The sequence below is a fragment of the Oncorhynchus keta genome, unplaced genomic scaffold (assembly GCF_023373465.1).
Source record: "Oncorhynchus keta strain PuntledgeMale-10-30-2019 unplaced genomic scaffold, Oket_V2 Un_contig_15587_pilon_pilon, whole genome shotgun sequence".
In the NCBI taxonomy this organism is placed as follows: Eukaryota; Metazoa; Chordata; class Actinopteri; order Salmoniformes; family Salmonidae; genus Oncorhynchus; species Oncorhynchus keta.
Window position 1 is genome coordinate 20,001 of NW_026279400.1, and position 19,962 is coordinate 39,962.

Here is a 19,962-nt window from a genome sequence, read left to right on the forward strand (position 1 = left end):
CAGAGAGAGAGAGAGACAGACAGAGAGAGAGAGAGACATTATACAGAGAACAAAACATTATGAACACCTGTTCATTCCAGAGACTGACCAGAGTGAATCCAGGTGAAAGCTGAGATCACAGATTGATGACTCTTGTTAAATCCACTTCAATCAGTGTAGCTGAAGGGAGGAGACATGTTGAAGAAGGATTTTAAACCTTGAGACAGAGTGAGACTGTCTGCCATTCAGAGGGTGAATGGGCAAGACAAAAAGAGAGACAGAGCCTTTGAACAGGGAAGGACACAGATCAGGTAGCAGAGAGAGAGACAGGAGGAGACCAGAGAAGAGACAGTTTTTGAGACAGAGAAGAGCAGAGAGCAGAGAGGGAGAGACAGAGCCACAGAGAGAGTGCCAGAGAGAGACAGAGAGACAGAGAGACAGAGTCAGAAGACACAAAGAGACATCCAACCAGTTTCAGAGAGACACACACAGAGAGAGATGGAACACCAGAGACAAAGAGAGACAGCAGACCCTGTGAAGACAGAGAGAGACAGAGAGAGAAGACAGTGGAGTCAACACGGACCAGCAGACACTGTGAAAGCTTCCACACAGAGTGGAGTCAACAGAGAGACCAGCATCCCTGTGAAACGCTGTCCACACCTTGTGGAGTCAACATGGACCAGCATCCCTGAGAGAGAAACGCTTTCCACACCTTGTGAGAGTCAACATGGACCAGCATCCCAGTGAAACGAGAGAGAGACACCTTGTGGAGAGACAGACCAGCATCCCTGTGACGACAGAGAGAGACACACTTGTGAGAGACACAGAGAGAGAGACCAGCATCCCTGTGAAACGCTTTCAACACCTTGTGGAGACAGACATGGACCAGCATCCCTGAGAGAACGCAGACAGAGAGAGACACCTTGAGAGAGTCAACATGGACCAGCATCCCTGTGAAACGCTTTCCACACCAGTGGAGTCAGACATGGACCAGCATCCCTGTGAGAACGCTTTCAACACCTTGTGGAGTCAACATGGACCAGCATCCCTGTGAAACGCTTTCAACACCTTGTGGAGTCAACATGGACCAGCATCCCTGTGAAACGCTTTCCAACACCTTGTGGAGTCAACATGGACCAGCATCCCTGTGGAAGAGACAGAGTGAGAATGGACAGCATCCCTGTGGAACGCTTTCCACACTTGGAGTCAACATGGACCAGCATCCCTGTGAAACACTTTCCACAGAGAGGAGTCAACATGGACCAGCATCCCTGTGAGAACGCTTTCCACACCAGTGGAGTCAACATGGACCAGCATCCCTGTGGAACAGAGAGAGAGACAGCTTTCCACACCAGTGGAGTCAACATGGACCAGCATCCCTGAGAAACGAGAAAGAGACACCTTGTGGAGTCAACATGGACCAGCATCCCTGTGGAGAACGCTGAGAGACACCTTGTGGAGTCAACATGGACCAGCATCCCAGTGGAACGACATAGACAGACAGACACCTTGTGGAGTCAACATGGAGATATTCAATATTCAGCATGTGCAACACTGAACAAAACATTATGAACACCTGCTCTTTCCATGACAGACTGACCAGGTGAAAGCTATGATCCCTTGTTGATGTCACATGTTAAACCAGCATCCCTGTAGAAACGGGGTCCACACCATGTTGAAGAAGGATTTTCAGACATGGACCAGCCATTCAGAGGGTGAAACGCAAGACAGTGCCTTTGAACAGGGTAAGGCAGGTGCCAGGCAGGTGCCAGGTAGGACCAGGTGCCATCCCGGTTTTTGTCAAGGAAACGCTGCTGGGTTTTTCCCTGCCAGCAGTTTCCTGTGTGTATCAAGAATGGTCCACCAGCATCCCATCCAACCAACTTGACACCAATGGGAAGCATTGGAGTCAACATGGACCAGCATCCCTGTGAAACGCTTTCCACACCTTGGAGTCAACATGGACCAGCATCCCTGTGGAAACGCTTTCCACACCTTGTGGAGTCAACATGGACCAGCATCCCTGTGAAACGCTTTCCACACCTTGTGGAGTCAACATGGACCAGCATCCCTGTGGAACGCTGTCCACACCTTGTGGAGTCAACATGGACCAGCATCCCTGTGGAACGCTTTCCACACCTTGTGGAGTCAACATGGACCAGCATCCCTGTGGAAACGCTGTCCACACCTTGTGGAGTCAACATGGACCAGCATCCCTGTGGAACGCTTTCCACACCTTGTGGAGTCAACATGGACCAGCATCCCTGTGAAACGCTTTCCACACCTTGTGGAGTCAACATGGACCAGCATCCCTGTGAAACGCTTTCCACACCTTGTGGAGTCAACATGGACCAGCATCCCTGTGGAACGCTTTCCACACCTTGTGGAGTCAACATGGACCAGCATCCCTGTGGAAACGCTGTCCACACCTTGTGGAGTCAACATGGACCAGCATCCCTGTGAAACGCTTTCCACACCTTGTGGAGTCAACATGGACCAGCATCCCTGTGAAACGCTTTCCACACCTTGTGGAGTCAACATGGACCAGCATCCCTGTGAAACGCTTTCCACACCTTGTGGAGTCAACATGGACCAGCATCCCTGTGGAACGCTTTCCACACCTTGTGGAGTCAACATGGACCAGCATCCCTGTGAAAACGCTTTCCACACGGACCAGCATCCCTGTGAAACGCTGTCCACACCTTGTGGAGTCCAGACAAATCAAGGCTGTTCTGAATGGGGGTGTAACTCAATATCAGGAAGGTGTTCCTAATGTTTTGTCCACTCAGTGGAAGTGCCGTTGTCTGAAGCCTGAAACAAAAGCCTTGTAACTACCATCGCATTCTATTTGTCATTACCCAGAATTCCTACTAGTTGTGTCCTGTGTGATCCAGTGGTTCCAGCTGGTCCCGCCCACTGCCCTTAGACTCCACCTCCCAATCATCTGGTACATTTCAGTCCTTCATTTAAATAAAACTCTTATCCACTTAAATTAGTGAGAGACAGAGTTTTACGTACTGGTCCCCCGTGGGAATCGAACCCACAACCCTGGCGTTGCAAGCACCGCCCCACTACCAACCGAGCCCCACGGGACAATCTTTATCCAACACTTTACCGTCTCATCAATAAAGCTGAACATATATCAATACTAAAAGGAGTGTCCCCAGTCTTTAAAAAAATACCCTCATTATCATTAATAATTACTGTAGATGTGTTCTTACCGTGTAGTAGAGACCTGGGGTTAGGGTTATTAAGGGTTATTAAGGGTTATGTATAGTTAATATATATAGCTGTGTTCTTACTGTATAGTAGAGACCTGGGGTTAGGGTTATTAAGGGTTATGTATAGTTAATATATATAGCTGTGTTGTTACTGTATAGTAGAGACCTGGGGTTAGGGTTATTAAGGGTTATTAAGGGTTATGTATAGTTAATATATATAGCTGTGTTCTTACTGTATAGTAGAGACCTGGGGTTGGGGTTATTAAGGGTTATTAAGGGTTATGTATAGTTAATATATATAGCTGTGTTCTTACTGTATAGTAGAGACCTGGGGTTAGGGTTATTAAGGGTTATGTATAGTTAATATATATAGCTGTGTTCTTACTGTATAGTAGAGACCTGGGGTTAGGGTTATTAAGGGTTATGTATAGTTAATATATATAGCTGTGTTCTTACTGTATAGTAGAGACCTGGGGTTAGGGTTATTAAGGGTTATGTATAGTTAATATATATAGCTGTGTTCTTACTGTATAGTAGATACCTGGGGTTGGGGTTATTAAGGGTTATTAAGGGTTATGTATAGTTAATATATATAGCTGTGTTGTTACTGTATAGTAGAGACCTGGGGTTAGGGTTATTAAGGGTTATGTATAGTTAATATATATAGCTGTGTTCTTACTGTATAGTAGAGACCTGGGGTTGGGGTTATTAAGGGTTATTAAGGGTTATGTATAGTTAATATATATAGATGTGTTCTTACTGTATAGTAGAGACCTGGGGTTAGGGTTATTAAGGGTTATGTATAGTTAATATATATAGCTGTGTTCTTACTGTATAGTAGAGACCTGGGGTTGGGGTTATTAAGGGTTATTAAGGGTTATGTATAGTTAATATATATATAGCTGTGTTCTTACTGTATAGTAGAGACCTGGGGTTAGGGTTATTAAGGGTTATGTATAGTTAATATATATAGCTGTGTTCTTACTGTATAGTAGAGACCTGGGGTTAGGGTTATTAAGGGTTATTAAGGGTTATGTATAGTTAATATATATAGCTGTGTTCTTACTGTATAGTAGAGACCTGGGGTTAGGGTTATTAAGGGTTATGTATAGTTAATATATATAGCTGTGTTCTTACTGTATAGTAGAGACCTGGGGTTAGGGTTATTAAGGGTTATTAAGGGTTATGTATAGTTAATATATATAGATGTGTTCTTACTGTATAGTAGAGACCTGGGGTTGGGGTTATTAAGGGTTATTAAGGGTTATGTATAGTTAATATATATAGCTGTGTTCTTACTGTATAGTAGAGACCTGGGGTTGGGGTTATTAAGGGTTATTAAGGGTTATGTATAGTTAATATATATAGCTGTGTTCTTACTGTATAGTAGAGAGACCTGTTAATATATATAGCTGGTTCTTACTGTATAGTAGAGACCTGGGGTTAGGGTTATTAAGGGTTATTAAGGGTTATGTATAGTTATATATATATAGCTGTGTTGTTACTGTATAGTAGAGACCTGGGGTTGGGGTTATTAAGGGTTATGTATAGTTAATATATATAGCTGTGTTCTTACTGTATAGTAGAGACCTGGGGTTAGGGTTATTAAGGGTTATTAAGGGTTATGTATAGTTAATATATATAGCTGTGTTCTTACTGTATAGTAGAGACCTGGGGTTAGGGTTATTAAGGGTTATTAAGGGTTATGTATAGTTAATATATATAGCTGTGTTCTTACTGTATAGTAGAGACCTGGGGTTAGGGTTATTAAGGGTTATTAAGGGTTATGTATAGTTAATATATATAGCTGTGTTCTTACTGTATAGTAGAGACCTGGGGTTAGGGTTATTAAGGGGGTTAATATATATAGCTGTGTTCTTACTGTAGTAGAGACCTGGGGTTAGGGTTATTAAGGGTTATGTATAGTTAATATATATAGCTGTGTTCTTACTGTATAGTAGAGACCTGGGGTTAGGGTTATTAAGGGTTATTAAGGGTTATGTATAGTTAATATATATAGCTGTGTTCTTACTGTATAGTAGAGACCTGGGGTTGGGGTTATTAAGGGTTATTAAGGGTTATGTATAGTTATGTATAGTTATATATATAGCTGTGTTCTTACTGTATAGTAGAGACCTGGGGTTAGGGTTATTAAGGGTTATGTATAGTTAATATATATAGCTGTGTTCTTACTGTATAGTAGAGACCTGGGGTTAGGGTTATTAAGGGTTATGTATAGTTAATATATATAGCTGTGTTCTTACTGTATAGTAGAGACCTGGGGTTGTTATTAAGGGTTATTAGGGTTATAAGTTGGTTAGTAGAGACCTAGGGTTATGTATAGTTAATATATATAGCTGTGTTCTTACTGTATAGTAGAGACCTGGGGTTGGGGTTATTAAGGGTTATTAAGGGTTATGTATAGTTAATATATATAGATGTGTTCTTACTGTATAGTAGAGACCTGGGGTTAGGGTTATTAAGGGTTATGTATAGTTAATATATATAGCTGTGTTCTTACTGTATAGTAGAGACCTGGGGTTAGGGTTATTAAGGGTTATTAAGGGTTATGTATAGTTAATATATATAGCTGTGTTCTTACTGTATAGTAGAGACCTGGGGTTAGGGTTATTAAGGGTTATGTATAGTTAATATATATATAGCTGTGTTCTTACTGTATAGTAGAGACCTGGGGTTGGGGTTATTAAGGGTTATGTATAGTTAATATATATAGATGTGTTCTTACTGTATAGTAGAGACCTGGGGTTGGGGTTATTAAGGGTTATTAAGGGTTATGTATAGTTAATATATATAGCTGTGTTCTTACTGTATAGTAGAGACCTGGGGTTGGGGTTATTAAGGGTTATTAAGGGTTATGTATAGTTAATATATATATAGCTGTGTTCTTACTGTATAGTAGAGACCTTGGGTTAAGGGTTATGTATAGTTAATATATATAGCTGTGTTCTTACTGTGTAGTAGAGACCTGGGGTTAGGGTTATTAAGGGTTATGTATAGTTAATATATATAGCTGTGTTCTTACTGTATAGTAGAGACCTGGGGTTGGGGTTATTAAGGGTTATTAAGGGTTATGTATAGTTAATATATATAGCTGTGTTGTTACTGTATAGTAGAGACCTGGGGTTGGGGTTATTAAGGGTTATTAAGGGTTATGTATAGTTAATATATATATATAGCTGTGTTCTTACTGTATAGTAGAGACCTGGGGTTAGGGTTATTAAGGGTTATGTATAGTTAATATATATAGCTGTGTTCTTACTGTATAGTAGAGACCTGGGGTTAGGGTTATTAAGGGTTATTAAGGGTTATGTATAGTTAATATATATAGCTGTGTTCTTACTGTATAGTAGAGACCTGGGGTTGGGGTTATTAAGGGTTATTAAGGGTTATGTATAGTTAATATAGTAGAGACCTGGGGTTAGGGTTATTAAGGGTTATTAAGGGTTATGTATAGTTAATATATATATAGCTGTGTTCTTACTGTATAGTAGAGACCTGGGGTTGGGGTTATTAAGGGTTATTAAGGGTTATGTATAGTTAATATATATATATAGCTGTGTTCTTACTGTATAGTAGAGACCTGGGGTTGGGGTTATTAAGGGTTATGTATAGTTAATATATATAGCTGTGTTCTTACTGTATAGTAGAGACCTGGGGTTGGGGTTATTAAGGGTTATGTATAGTTAATATATATAGCTGTGTTCTTACTGTATAGTAGAGACCTGGGGTTGGGGTTATTAAGGGTTATGTATAGTTAATATATATAGCTGTGTTCTTACTGTATAGTAGAGACCTGGGGTTAGGGTTATTAAGGGTTATGTATAGTTAATATATATATATAGCTGTGTTCTTACTGTATAGTAGAGACCTGGGGTTGGGGTTATTAAGGGTTATTAAGGGTTATATATAGTTAATATATATAGCTGTGTTCTTACTGTATAGTAGAGACCTGGGGTTAGGGTTATTAAGGGTTATTAAGGGTTATGTATAGTTAATATATATAGCTGTGTTCTTACTGTATAGTAGAGACCTGGGGTTAGGGTTATTAAGGGTTATTACGGGTTATTAAGAGTTATTAAGGGTTATGTATAGTTAATATATATAGCTGTGTTCTTACTGTATAGTAGAGACCTGGGGTTGGGGTTATTAAGGGTTATTAAGGGTTATGTATAGTTAATATATATAGCTGTGTTCTTACTGTATAGTAGAGACCTGGGGTTAGGGTTATTAAGGGTTATGTATAGTTAATATATATAGCTGTGTTCTTACTGTATAGTAGATACCTGGGGTTGGGGTTACTAAGGGTTATTAAGGGTTATGTATAGTTAATATATATAGCTGTGTTCGTACTGTGTAGTAGAGACCTGGGGTTGGGGTTATTAAGGGTTATTAAGGGTTATGTATAGTTAATATATATAGCTGTGTTCGTACTGTATAGTAGAGACCTGGGGTTAGGGTTATTAAGGGTTATGTATAGTTAATATATATAGCTGTGTTGTTACTGTATAGTAGAGAACTGGGGTTAGGGTTATTAAGGGTTATGTATAGTTAATATATATAGCTGTGTTCTTACTGTATAGTAGAGACCTGGGGTTAGGGTTATTAAGGGTTATGTATAGTTAATATATATAGCTGTGTTCTTACTGTATAGTAGAGACCTGGGGTTGGGGTTATTAAGGGTTATTAAGGGTTATGTATAGTTAATATATATAGCTGTGTTCTTACTGTATAGTAGATACCTGGGGTTGGGGTTATTAAGGGTTATTAAGGGTTATGTATAGTTAATATATATAGCTGTGTTGTTACTGTATAGTAGAGACCTGGGGTTGGGGTTATTAAGGGTTATGTATAGTTAATATATATAGCTGTGTTCTTACTGTATAGTAGAAACCTGGGGTAAGGGTTATTAAGGGTTATTAAGGGTTATGTATAGTTAATATATATAGCTGTGTTCTTACTGTGTAGTAGAGACCTGGGGTTGGGGTTATTAAGGGTTATATATAGTTAATATATATAGCTGTGTTCTTACTGTATAGTAGAGACCTGGGGTTAGGGTTATTAAGGGTTATGTATAGTTAATATATATAGCTGTGTTCTTACTGTATAGTAGAGACCTGGGGTTGGGGTTATTAAGGGTTATTAAGGGTTATATATAGTTAATATATATAGCTGTGTTCTTACTGTATAGTAGAGACCTGGGGTTAGGGTTATTAAGGGTTATTAAGGGTTATGTATAGTTAATATATATAGCTGTGTTCTTACTGTATAGTAGAGACCTGGGGTTAGGGTTAAGGGTTATTAAGGGCTATTAAGGGTTATATATAGCTGTGTTCTTACCGTGTAGTAGTCGTACCAGAGACCCTGAGGGAAGTAGCCCACAACATAGTCCACACCTGGATCTAATACTGGTGTCACCATCAAACTCTTCCCCCATAGGAACTGTCTGTCTATCCCATACGTTCTCACGTCCTTGGGGAACCTAAAGATATGAACACACATTGGTCAGGAACATCCTGAAAGAGCTGTGTGTGTGTGTCCCAGTGTGTCCGTGTCCCAGTGTGTGTGTGTGTCCCAGTGTGTGTGTGTGTCCCAGTGTGGTGTGTGTCCCAGTGTGTGTGTCCCAGTGTGTGTCCCAGTGTGTGTGTCCCAGTGTGTGTGTGTGTGTGTGAAGTGTGTGTCCCAGTGTGTGTGTCCCAGTGCGTGTGTGTGTGTGTGTGTGTGTAGTGTGTGTCCCAGTGTGTGTGTGTCCCAGTGCGTGTGTGTGTGTGTGTACCAGTGTGTGTGTGTCCCAGTGTGTGTCCCAGTGTGTGTGTGTGTCCCAGTGTGTGTGTGTGTGGGTGTGTCCCAGTGTGTGTCCCAGTGTGTGTGTCCCAGTGTGTGTCCCAGTGTGTGTGTCCCAGTGTGTGTGTGTGTGTGTGTGGTGTGTGTCCCAGTGTGTGTGTCCCAGTGCGTGTGTGTGTGTGTGTGTGTAGTGTGTGTCCCAGTGTGTGTGTGTCCCAGTGCGTGTGTGTGTGTGTGTAGTGTGTGTCCCAGTGTGTGTGTGTCCCAGTGTGTGTCCGAGTGTGTGTCCCAGTGTGTCCGTCCCAGTGTGTGTCCCAGTGTGTGTGTCCCAGTGTGTGTGTGTGTGTAGTGTGTGTCCCAGTGTGTGTGTGTCCCAGTGCGTGTGTGTGTGTGTGTGTAGTGTGTGTCCCAGTGTGTGTGTGTCCCAGTGTGTGTCCGAGTGTGTGTCCCAGTGTGTGTGTCCCAGTGTGTGTGTCCCAGTGTGTGTGTCCCAGTGTGTGTCCCAGTGTGTGTGTCCCAGTGTGTGTCCCAGTGTGTGTGTCCCAGTGTGTGTCCCAGTGTGCGTGTCCCAGTGTGTGTCCCAGTGTGTGTCCCAGTGTGCGTGTCCCAGTGTGTGTCCCAGTGTGTGTCCCAGTGTGTGTCCCAGTGTGTGTCCCAGTGTGTGTGTCCCAGTGTGTGTCCCAGTGTGTGTGTCCCAGTGTGCGTGTCCCAGTGTGTGTCCCAGTGTGTGTCCCAGTGTGTGTCCCAGTGTGTGTGTCCCAGTGTGTGTGTGTGTAACTGTCGAACAGTGGTCCGTGTGTGTGTCCCAGTGTGTGTCCCAGTGTGTGTGTCCCAGTGTGTGTGTGTCCCAGTGTGTGTGTCCCAGTGTGTGTGTGTGTAACTCACTCGAACAGCAGAGGCCGAGCGACGGTGTGTCCTGTGTGTGCGCGCGGTGGAACAGTAGAGCACTGGGGGGAACAGAGAGGAGCGAAGCAGCAGAGACTGTTTCATGGCTGAACGGCCTGAAGGGCTGAACACTGGGGGGTCCTGAGGCTGGGAGGAGAGAGACAGAATATACAGGCTGAAGGGCTGAACACTGGGGGGTCCTGAGGCTGGGAGGAGAGAGACAGAATATACAGGCTGAAGGGCTGAACACTGGGGGGTCCTGAGGCTGGGAGGAGAGAGACAGAATATACAGGCTGAAGGGCTGAACACTGGGGGGTCCTGAGGCTGGGAGGAGAGAGACAGAATATACAGGCTGAAGGGCTGAACACTGGGGGGTCCTGAGGCTGGGAGGAGAGAGAGAATATACAGGCTGAAGGGCTGAACACTGGGGGGTCCTGAGGCTGGGAGGAGAGAGACAGAATATACAGGCTGAAGGGCTGAACACTGGGGGGTCCTGAGGCTGGGAGGAGAGACACAGAATATACAGGCTGAAGGGCTGAACACTGGGGGTCCTGAGGCTGGGAGGAGAGAGAGAATATACAGGCTGAAGGGCTGAACACTGGGGGGTCCTGAGGCTGGGAGGAGAGAGACAGAATATACAGGCTGAAGGGCTGAACACTGGGGGTCCTGAGGCTGGGAGGAGAGAGAGAATATACAGGCTGGAGGGCTGAACACTGGGGGGTCCTGAGGCTGGGAGGAGAGAGACACAGAATATACAGGCTGAAGGGCTGAACACTGGGGGGTCCTGAGGCTGGGAGGAGAGAGACAGAATATACAGGCTGAAGGGCTGAACACTGGGGGGTCCTGAGGCTGGGAGGAGAGAGACAGAATATACAGGCTGAAGGGCTGAACACTGGGGGGTCCTGAGGCTGGGAGGAGAGAGAGAATATACAGGCTGGAGGGCTGAACACTGGGGGGTCCTGAGGCTGGGAGGAGAGAGACACAGAATATACAGGCTGAAGGGCTGAACACTGGGGGGTCCTGAGGCTGGGAGGAGAGAGACAGAATATACAGGCTGAAGGGCTGAACACTGGGGGGTCCTGAGGCTGGGAGGAGAGAGACAGAATATACAGGCTGAAGGGCTGAACACTGGGGGGTCCTGAGGCTGGGAGGAGAGAGACAGAATATACAGGCTGAAGGGCTGAACACTGGGGGGTCCTGAGGCTGGGAGGAGAGAGACAGAATATACAGGCTGAAGGGCTGAACACTGGGGGGTCCTGAGGCTGGGAGGAGAGACACAGAATATACAGGCTGAAGGGCTGAACACTGGGGGGTCCTGAGGCTGGGAGGAGAGAGACAGAATATACAGGCTGAAGGGCTGAACACTGGGGGGTCCTGAGGCTGGGAGGAGAGAGACAGAATATACAGGCTGGAGGGCTGAACACTGGGGGGTCCTGAGGCTGGGAGGAGAGACAGAATATACAGGCTGAAGGGCTGAACACTGGGGGGTCCTGAGGCTGGGAGGAGAGACACAGAATATACAGGCTGAAGGGCTGAACACTGGGGGGTCCTGAGGCTGGGAGGAGAGAGAGAATATACAGGCTGAAGGGCTGAACACTGGGGGGTCCTGAGGCTGGGAGGAGAGACAGAATATACAGGCTGAAGGGCTGAACACTGGGGGGTCCTGAGGCTGGGAGGAGAGAGACAGAATATACAGGCTGAAGGGCTGAACACTGGGGGGTCCTGAGGCTGGGAGGAGAGAGACAGAATATACAGGCTGAAGGGCTGAACACTGGGGGGTCCTGAGGCTGGGAGGAGAGAGACAGAATATACAGGCTGAAGGGCTGAACACTGGGGGGTCCTGAGGCTGGGAGGAGAGAGACAGAATATACAGGCTGAAGGGCTGAACACTGGGGGGTCCTGAGGCTGGGAGGAGAGAGACAGAATATACAGGCTGAAGGGCTGAACACTGGGGGGTCCTGAGGCTGGGAGGAGAGAGACAGAATATACAGGCTGAAGGGCTGAACACTGGGGGGTCCTGAGGCTGGGAGGAGAGAGACAGAATATACAGGCTGAAGGGCTGAACACTGGGGGGTCCTGAGGCTGGGAGGAGAGAGACAGAATATACAGGCTGAAGGGCTGAACACTGGGGGGTCCTGAGGCTGGGAGGAGAGAGACAGAATATACAGGCTGAAGGGCTGAACACTGGGGGGTCCTGAGGCTGGGAGGAGAGAGACAGAATATACAGGCTGAAGGGCTGAACACTGGGGGGTCCTGAGGCTGGGAGGAGAGAGACAGAATATACAGGCTGAAGGGCTGAACACTGGGGGGTCCTGAGGCTGGGAGGAGAGAGACAGAATATACAGGCTGAAGGGCTGAACACTGGGGGGTCCTGAGGCTGGGAGGAGAGAGACAGAATATACAGGCTGGAGGGCTGAACACTGGGGGGTCCTGAGGCTGGGAGGAGAGAGACAGAATATACAGGCTGAAGGGCTGAACACTGGGGGGTCCTGAGGCTGGGAGGAGAGAGACAGAATATACAGGCTGAAGGGCTGAACACTGGGGGGTCCTGAGGCTGGGAGGAGAGAGACAGAATATACAGGCTGAAGGGCTGAACACGTGGGGGGTCCTGAGGCTGGGAGGAGAGAGAGAATATACAGGCTGGAGGGCTGAACACTGGGGGTCCTGAGGCTGGGAGGAGAGAGACAGAATATACAGGCTGAAGGGCTGAACACTGGGGGGTCCTGAGGCTGGGAGGAGAGAGACAGAATATACAGGCTGGAGGGCTGAACACTGGGGGGTCCTGAGGCTGGGAGGAGAGAGACAGAATATACAGGCTGGAGGGCTGAACACTGGGGGGTCCTGAGGCTGGGAGGAGAGAGACAGAATATACAGGCTGAAGGGCTGAACACTGGGGGGTCCTGAGGCTGGGAGGAGAGAGACAGAATATACAGGCTGGAGGGCTGAACACTGGGGGTCCTGAGGCTGGGAGGAGAGAGACAGAATATACAGGCTGAAGGGCTGAACACTGGGGGTCCTGAGGCTGGGAGGAGAGAGACAGAATATACAGGCTGAAGGGCTGAACACTGGGGGGTCCTGAGGCTGGGAGGAGAGAGACAGAATATACAGGCTGGAGGGCTGAACACTGGGGGGTCCTGAGGCTGGGAGGAGAGAGACAGAATATACAGGCTGAAGGGCTGAACACTGGGGGGTCCTGAGGCTGGGAGGAGAGAGACAGAATATACAGGCTGAAGGGCTGAACACTGGGGGGTCCTGAGGCTGGGAGGAGAGAGACAGAATATACAGGCTGAAGGGCTGAACACTGGGGGGTCCTGAGGCTGGGAGGAGAGAGACAGAATATACAGGCTGAAGGGCTGAACACTGGGGGGTCCTGAGGCTGGGAGGAGAGAGACACAGAATATACAGGCTGAAGGGCTGAACACTGGGGGGTCCTGAGGCTGGGAGGAGAGAGACAGAATATACAGGCTGAAGGGCTGAACACTGGGGGGTCCTGAGGCTGGGAGGAGAGAGACAGAATATACAGGCTGGAGGGCTGAACACTGGGGGGTCCTGAGGCTGGGAGGAGAGAGACACAGAATATACAGGCTGAAGGGCTGAACACTGGGGGGTCCTGAGGCTGGGAGGAGAGAGACAGAATATACAGGCTGAAGGGCTGAACACTGGGGGGTCCTGAGGCTGGGAGGAGAGAGACAGAATATACAGGCTGAAGGGCTGAACACTGGGGGGTCCTGAGGCTGGGAGGAGAGAGACAGAATATACAGGCTGGAGGGCTGAACACTGGGGGGTCCTGAGGCTGGGAGGAGAGAGACACAGAATATACAGGCTGAAGGGCTGAACACTGGGGGGTCCTGAGGCTGGGAGGAGAGAGACAGAATATACAGGCTGAAGGGCTGAACACTGGGGGGTCCTGAGGCTGGGAGGAGAGAGACAGAATATACAGGCTGGAGGGCTGAACACTGGGGGGTCCTGAGGCTGGGAGGAGAGAGACAGAATATACAGGCTGAAGGGCTGAACACTGGGGGGTCCTGAGGCTGGGAGGAGAGAGACAGAATATACAGGCTGGAGGGCTGAACACTGGGGGGTCCTGAGGCTGGGAGGAGAGAGACAGAATATACAGGCTGAAGGGCTGAACACTGGGGGTCCTGAGGCTGGGAGGAGAGAGACAGAATATACAGGCTGAAGGGCTGAACACTGGGGGTCCTGAGGCTGGGAGGAGAGAGACAGAATATACAGGCTGGAGGGCTGAACACTGGGGGTCCTGAGGCTGGGAGAGAGACAGAATATACAGGCTGGAGGGCTGAACACTGGGGGTCCTGAGGCTGGGAGGAGAGAGACAGAATATACAGGCTGAAGGGCTGAACACTGGGGGTCCTGAGGCTGGGAGGAGAGAGACAGAATATACAGGCTGAAGGGCTGAACACTGGGGGTCCTGAGGCTGGGAGGAGAGAGACAGAATATACAGGCTGAAGGGCTGAACACTGGGGGTCCTGAGGCTGGGAGGAGAGAGACAGAATATACAGGCTGAAGGGCTGAACACTGGGGGTCCTGAGGCTGGGAGGAGAGAGACAGAATATACAGGCTGAAGGCTGAACACTGGGGGTCCTGAGGCTGGGAGGAGAGAGACAGAATATACAGGCTGAAGGGCTGAACACTGGGGGTCCTGAGGCTGGGAGGAGAGAGACAGAATATACAGGCTGAAGGGCTGAACACTGGGGGTCCTGAGGCTGGGAGGAGAGAGACAGAATATACAGGCTGAAGGGCTGAACACTGGGGGGTCCTGAGGCTGGGAGGAGAGAGACAGAATATACAGGCTGAAGGGCTGAACACTGGGGGGTCCTGAGGCTGGGAGGAGAGAGACAGAATATACAGGCTGAAGGGCTGAACACTGGGGGGTCCTGAGGCTGGGAGGAGAGAGACAGAATATACAGGCTGAAGGGCTGAACACTGGGGGGTCCTGAGGCTGGGAGGAGAGAGACAGAATATACAGGCTGAAGGGCTGAACACTGGGGGGTCCTGAGGCTGGGAGGAGAGAGACAGAATATACAGGCTGGAGGGCTGAACACTGGGGGGTCCTGAGGCTGGGAGGAGAGAGACAGAATATACAGGCTGAAGGGCTGAACACTGGGGGGTCCTGAGGCTGGGAGGAGAGAGACAGAATATACAGGCTGAAGGGCTGAACACTGGGGGGTCCTGAGGCTGGGAGGAGAGAGACAGAATATACAGGCTGAAGGGCTGAACACTGGGGGGTCCTGAGGCTGGGAGGAGAGAGAGAATATACAGGCAGAAGGGCTGAACACTGGGGGTCCTGAGGCTGGGAGGAGAGAGACAGAATATACAGGCTGAAGGGCTGAACACTGGGGGGTCCTGAGGCTGGGAGGAGAGAGACAGAATATACAGGCTGAAGGGCTGAACACTGGGGGGTCCTGAGGCTGGGAGGAGAGAGACAGAATATACAGGCTGAAGGGCTGAACACTGGGGGGTCCTGAGGCTGGGAGGAGAGAGACAGAATATACAGGCTGGAGGGCTGAACACTGGGGGGTCCTGAGGCTGGGAGGAGAGAGACAGAATATACAGGCTGGAGGGCTGAACACTGGGGGTCCTGAGGCTGGGAGAGAGAGAGACAGAATATACAGGCTGGAGGGCTGAACACTGGGGGTCCTGAGGCTGGGAGGAGAGAGACAGAATATACAGGCTGAAGGGCTGAACACTGGGGGTCCTGAGGCTGGGAGGAGAGAGACAGAATATACAGGCTGAAGGGCTGAACACTGGGGGTCCTGAGGCTGGGAGGAGAGAGACAGAATATACAGGCTGGAAGGGCTGAACACTGGGGGTCCTGAGGCTGGGAGGAGAGAGACAGAATATACAGGCTGGAGGGCTGAAACACTGGGGGTCCTGAGGCTGGGGGAGGAGAGAGACAGAATATACAGGCTGAAGGGCTGAACACTGGGGGTCCTGAGGCTGGGAGGAGAGAGACAGAATATACAGGCTGAAGGGCTGAACACTGGGGGGTCCTGAGGCTGGGAGGAGAGAGACAGAATATACAGGCTGAAGGGCTGAACACTGGGGGGTCCTGAGGCTGGGAGGAGAGAGACAGAATATACAGGCTGGAGGGCTGAACACTGGGGGGTCCTGAGGCTGGGAGGAGAGAGACAGAATATACAGGCTGAAGGGCTGAACACTGGGGGGTCCTGAGGCTGGGAGGAGAGAGACAGAATATACAGGCTGAAGGGCTGAACACTGGGGGGTCCTGAGGCTGGGAGGAGAGAGACAGAATATACAGGCTGAAGGGCTGAACACTGGGGGTCCTGAGGCTGGGAGAGAGAGACAGAATATACAGGCTGAAGGGCTGAACACTGGGGGTCCTGAGGCTGGGAGGAGAGAGACAGAATATACAGGCTGGAGGGCTGAACACTGGGGGTCCTGAGGCTGGGAGGAGAGAGACAGAATATACAGGCTGAAGGGCTGAACACTGGGGGGTCCTGAGGCTGGGAGGAGAGAGACAGAATATACAGGCTGAAGGGCTGAACACTGGGGGGTCCTGAGGCTGGGAGGAGAGAGACAGAATATACAGGCTGAAGGGCTGAACACTGGGGGGTCCTGAGGCTGGGAGGAGAGAGACAGAATATACAGGCTGAAGGGCTGAACACTGGGGGGTCCTGAGGCTGGGAGGAGAGAGACAGAATATACAGAATATACAGACACACAGAATATACAGACACACAGAATATACAGACACACAGAATATACAGAATATACAGACACACAGAATATACAGAATATACAGAATATACAGACACACAGAATATACAGAATATACAGACACACAGAATATACAGACACACAGAATATACAGACACACAGAATATACAGAATATACAGACACACAGAATATACAGAATATACAGAATATACAGAATATACAGACACACAGAATATACAGAATATACAGACACACAGAATATACAGAATATACAGAATATACAGACATACAGACACACAGAATATACAGAATATACAGAATATACAGACACACAGAATATACAGAATATACAGAATATACAGACACACAGAATATACAGAATATACAGACACACAGAATATACAGAATATACAGAATATACAGACACACAGATTATACAAAATATACAGAATATACAGACACACAGAATATACAGAATATACAGACACACAGAATATACAGACACACAGAATATACAGAATATACAGACACACAGAATATACAGAATATACAGAATATACAGACACACAGAATATACAGAATATACAGAATATACAGACACACAGAATATACAGACACACAGAATATACAGAATATACAGACACACAGAATATACAGAATATACAGAATATACAGAATATACAGAATATACAGAATATACAGACACACAGAATATACAGAATATACAGAATATACAGACACACAGAATATACAGACACACAGAATATACAGAATATACAGACACACAGAATATACAGAATATACAGAATATACAGAATATACAGAATATACAGACACACAGAATATACAGAATATACAGAATATACAGACACACAGAATATACAGACACACAGAATATACAGACACACAGAATATACAGACACACAGAATATACAGACACACAGAATATACAGAATATACAGAATATACAGACACACAGAATATACAGAATATACAGACACACAGAATATACAGACACACAGAATATACAGAATATACAGAATATACAGAATATACAGACACACAGAATATACAGAATATACAGAATATACAGACACACAGAATATACAGACACACAGAATATACAGACACACAGAATATTCAGATAAAATTACTTTTTAATGACAGTTTGTGTCAGGGCCACATTAGGGTGGGGGGGCACATTGGTGGAGGTGTGGGCACATTGGTGGAGGGGTGGGGGAGGCACATTGGGGTGGGGGGGCACATTGGTGGAGGGGGGGGCACATTGGGGTGGAGGGGGGAAACATTGGGGATCTCACCTTCTGGTCGATAGAGTTGTGGTTGCGTGTGAAAGGGTAGAAGGCTCCTAGCTGAGTCCAGCGGACACACAGCTCCTCCTCAGTCTGCTCACTGAAGCCACAGATATCAGCCCCCACCAGGGGAACACCCAGGAGGTTAAAGGTTAACATACCTGGAGGGGGAGGGAGGGAGAGAGAGAAGGCACAGATATCAGCCCCCACCAGGGGAACAACCAGGAGGTTAAAGGTTAACATACCTGGAGGAGGAGGGAGAAAGATGAGACATGATTAGATACCAGCCTAGTTCCATGTGACCTCTAGAGAGAGATGAGACATGATTAGATACCAGCCTAGTTCCATGTGACCTCTAGAGAGAGATGAGACATGATTAGATACCAGCCTAGTTCCATGTGAGAGAGAGAGATGAGACATGATTAGATACCAGCCTAGTTCCATGTGAGAGAGAGAGATGAGACATGATTAGATACCAGCCTAGTTCCATGTGACCTCTAGAGAGAGATGAGACATGATTAGATACCAGCCTAGTTCCATGTGACCTCTAGAGAGATGAGACATGATTAGATACCAGCCTCGTTTCATGTGACCTCTAGAGAGAGATGAGACATGATTAGATACCAGCCTAGTTCCATGTGACAGAGAGAGAGAGATGAGACATGATTAGATACCAGCCTAGTTCCATGTGACAGAGAGAGAGATGAGACATGATTAGATACCAGCCTAGTTCCATGTGACAGAGAGAGAGAGATGAGACATGATTAGATACCAGCCTAGTTCCATGTGACCTCTAGAGAGAGATGAGACATGATTAGATACCAGCCTAGTTCCATGTGACAGAGAGAGATGAGACATGATTACAAAGCCTAGTTCCATGTGACAGGAAGAACAGAACATGATTAGATACCAGCCTAGTTCCATTGAGCTCTTTTGACAAAACCATCTAGACATGATTAGATACCAGCCTAGTTCCATGTGAAAGAGTTGTATCCATTATTACAACGTTAGTGTCAGTTTAGTCCTCATTTGGTTGAGTAGAAAAGCATCTATAAAAAGGTATTTTTCTACAATCCTAAAGAAATGAAAAGTTGTATCCATTATTACAACGTTAGTGTCAGTTTAGTCCTCGTTTGGTTGAGTAGAAAACCAACAGAATGTCCTAGTTCTATGTGACCATGTCTCATCTCCCTGCTGTCTGTACACAGATTGGTTTTTCTCGTTTTTAAAAAAATGTTTATTTTCTTTTGTGTTATTGACTGTGCGTTTGTTTACTCCATGTGTAACTCTGTGTTGTTGTCTGTGTCACACTGCTTTGCTTTATCTTGGCCAGGTCACAGTTGTAAATGAGAACTTGTTCTCAACTGGCCACCTGGTTAAAGAATGGAGAACGGTCCTGCACTACTCAGAAAACATATTTACAACTTTTACCAAGCAGAAACATCAAATACTGTAAAACCGTCCATAACAACACAAATCCTGATATTTTGGACATATCGCCCAGCCCTAGTGTGTGTGTGTGTGTGTGTGTGTGTGTGTGTGTGTGTGTGTGTGTGTGTGTGTGTGTGTGTGTGTGTGAGTGTGTGTGTGTGTGTGTGTGTGTGTGTGTGTGTGTGTGTGTGTGTGTGTGTGTGTGTGTGAGTGAGTGTGTGTGTGTGTGTGAGTGTGAGAGTGAGTGAGTGTGAGTGTGTGTGTGTGAGTGTGAGTGTGAGTGTGTCTACCTGCTGTGAGGTGTACATGTCCTTCCAGTGACTCCTGTTGTAGCCAGTGTCCAGAGTATTGGCCTTGACTGTGGGAAGGTGTGCTCTCTTCCCTAACATACGTCAGGGCACTGGGGAGGAGGGTGGAGTGAGGTGAGTGGTGGGAGAGAGGGTGAGGGAGAGGTGGGAGAGAGGTGGGAGGTGGGAGAGAGGTGGGAGGTGGGAGGGTGAGGTGGGAGAGAGGTGAGGGAGAGGTGGTGAGTGTGAGGAGAGGAGGGTGTGTGAGTGGTGGGAGGGAGAGGTGTGTGGGAGAGGTGGGAGAGAGGTGGGAGGGAGGTGTGAGGGAGGTGGGTGGGAGGTGAGAG

The 19,962-nt window shown here is 47.2% G+C and overlaps 1 protein-coding gene across 1 annotated transcript in view; it reads right to left on the minus strand.

Moving 5' to 3' along the window:
- Positions 1-18,056, minus strand: part of LOC127919045 (lysosomal alpha-glucosidase-like) — a 22,399-nt gene extending 4,343 nt beyond the window's left edge. Inside the window, exons 1-3 of the mRNA XM_052502413.1 lie at positions 17,907-18,056; positions 9,888-9,949; positions 8,559-8,700 (exon numbers count right to left, since the gene is read on the minus strand). Coding sequence (XP_052358373.1) covers positions 8,559-8,700; positions 9,888-9,949; positions 17,907-18,056 — 354 coding nt within the window. The remainder of the gene's footprint in view (positions 1-8,558; positions 8,701-9,887; positions 9,950-17,906) is intronic.
- Between the last annotated feature and the right edge of the window lie 1,906 nt (positions 18,057-19,962).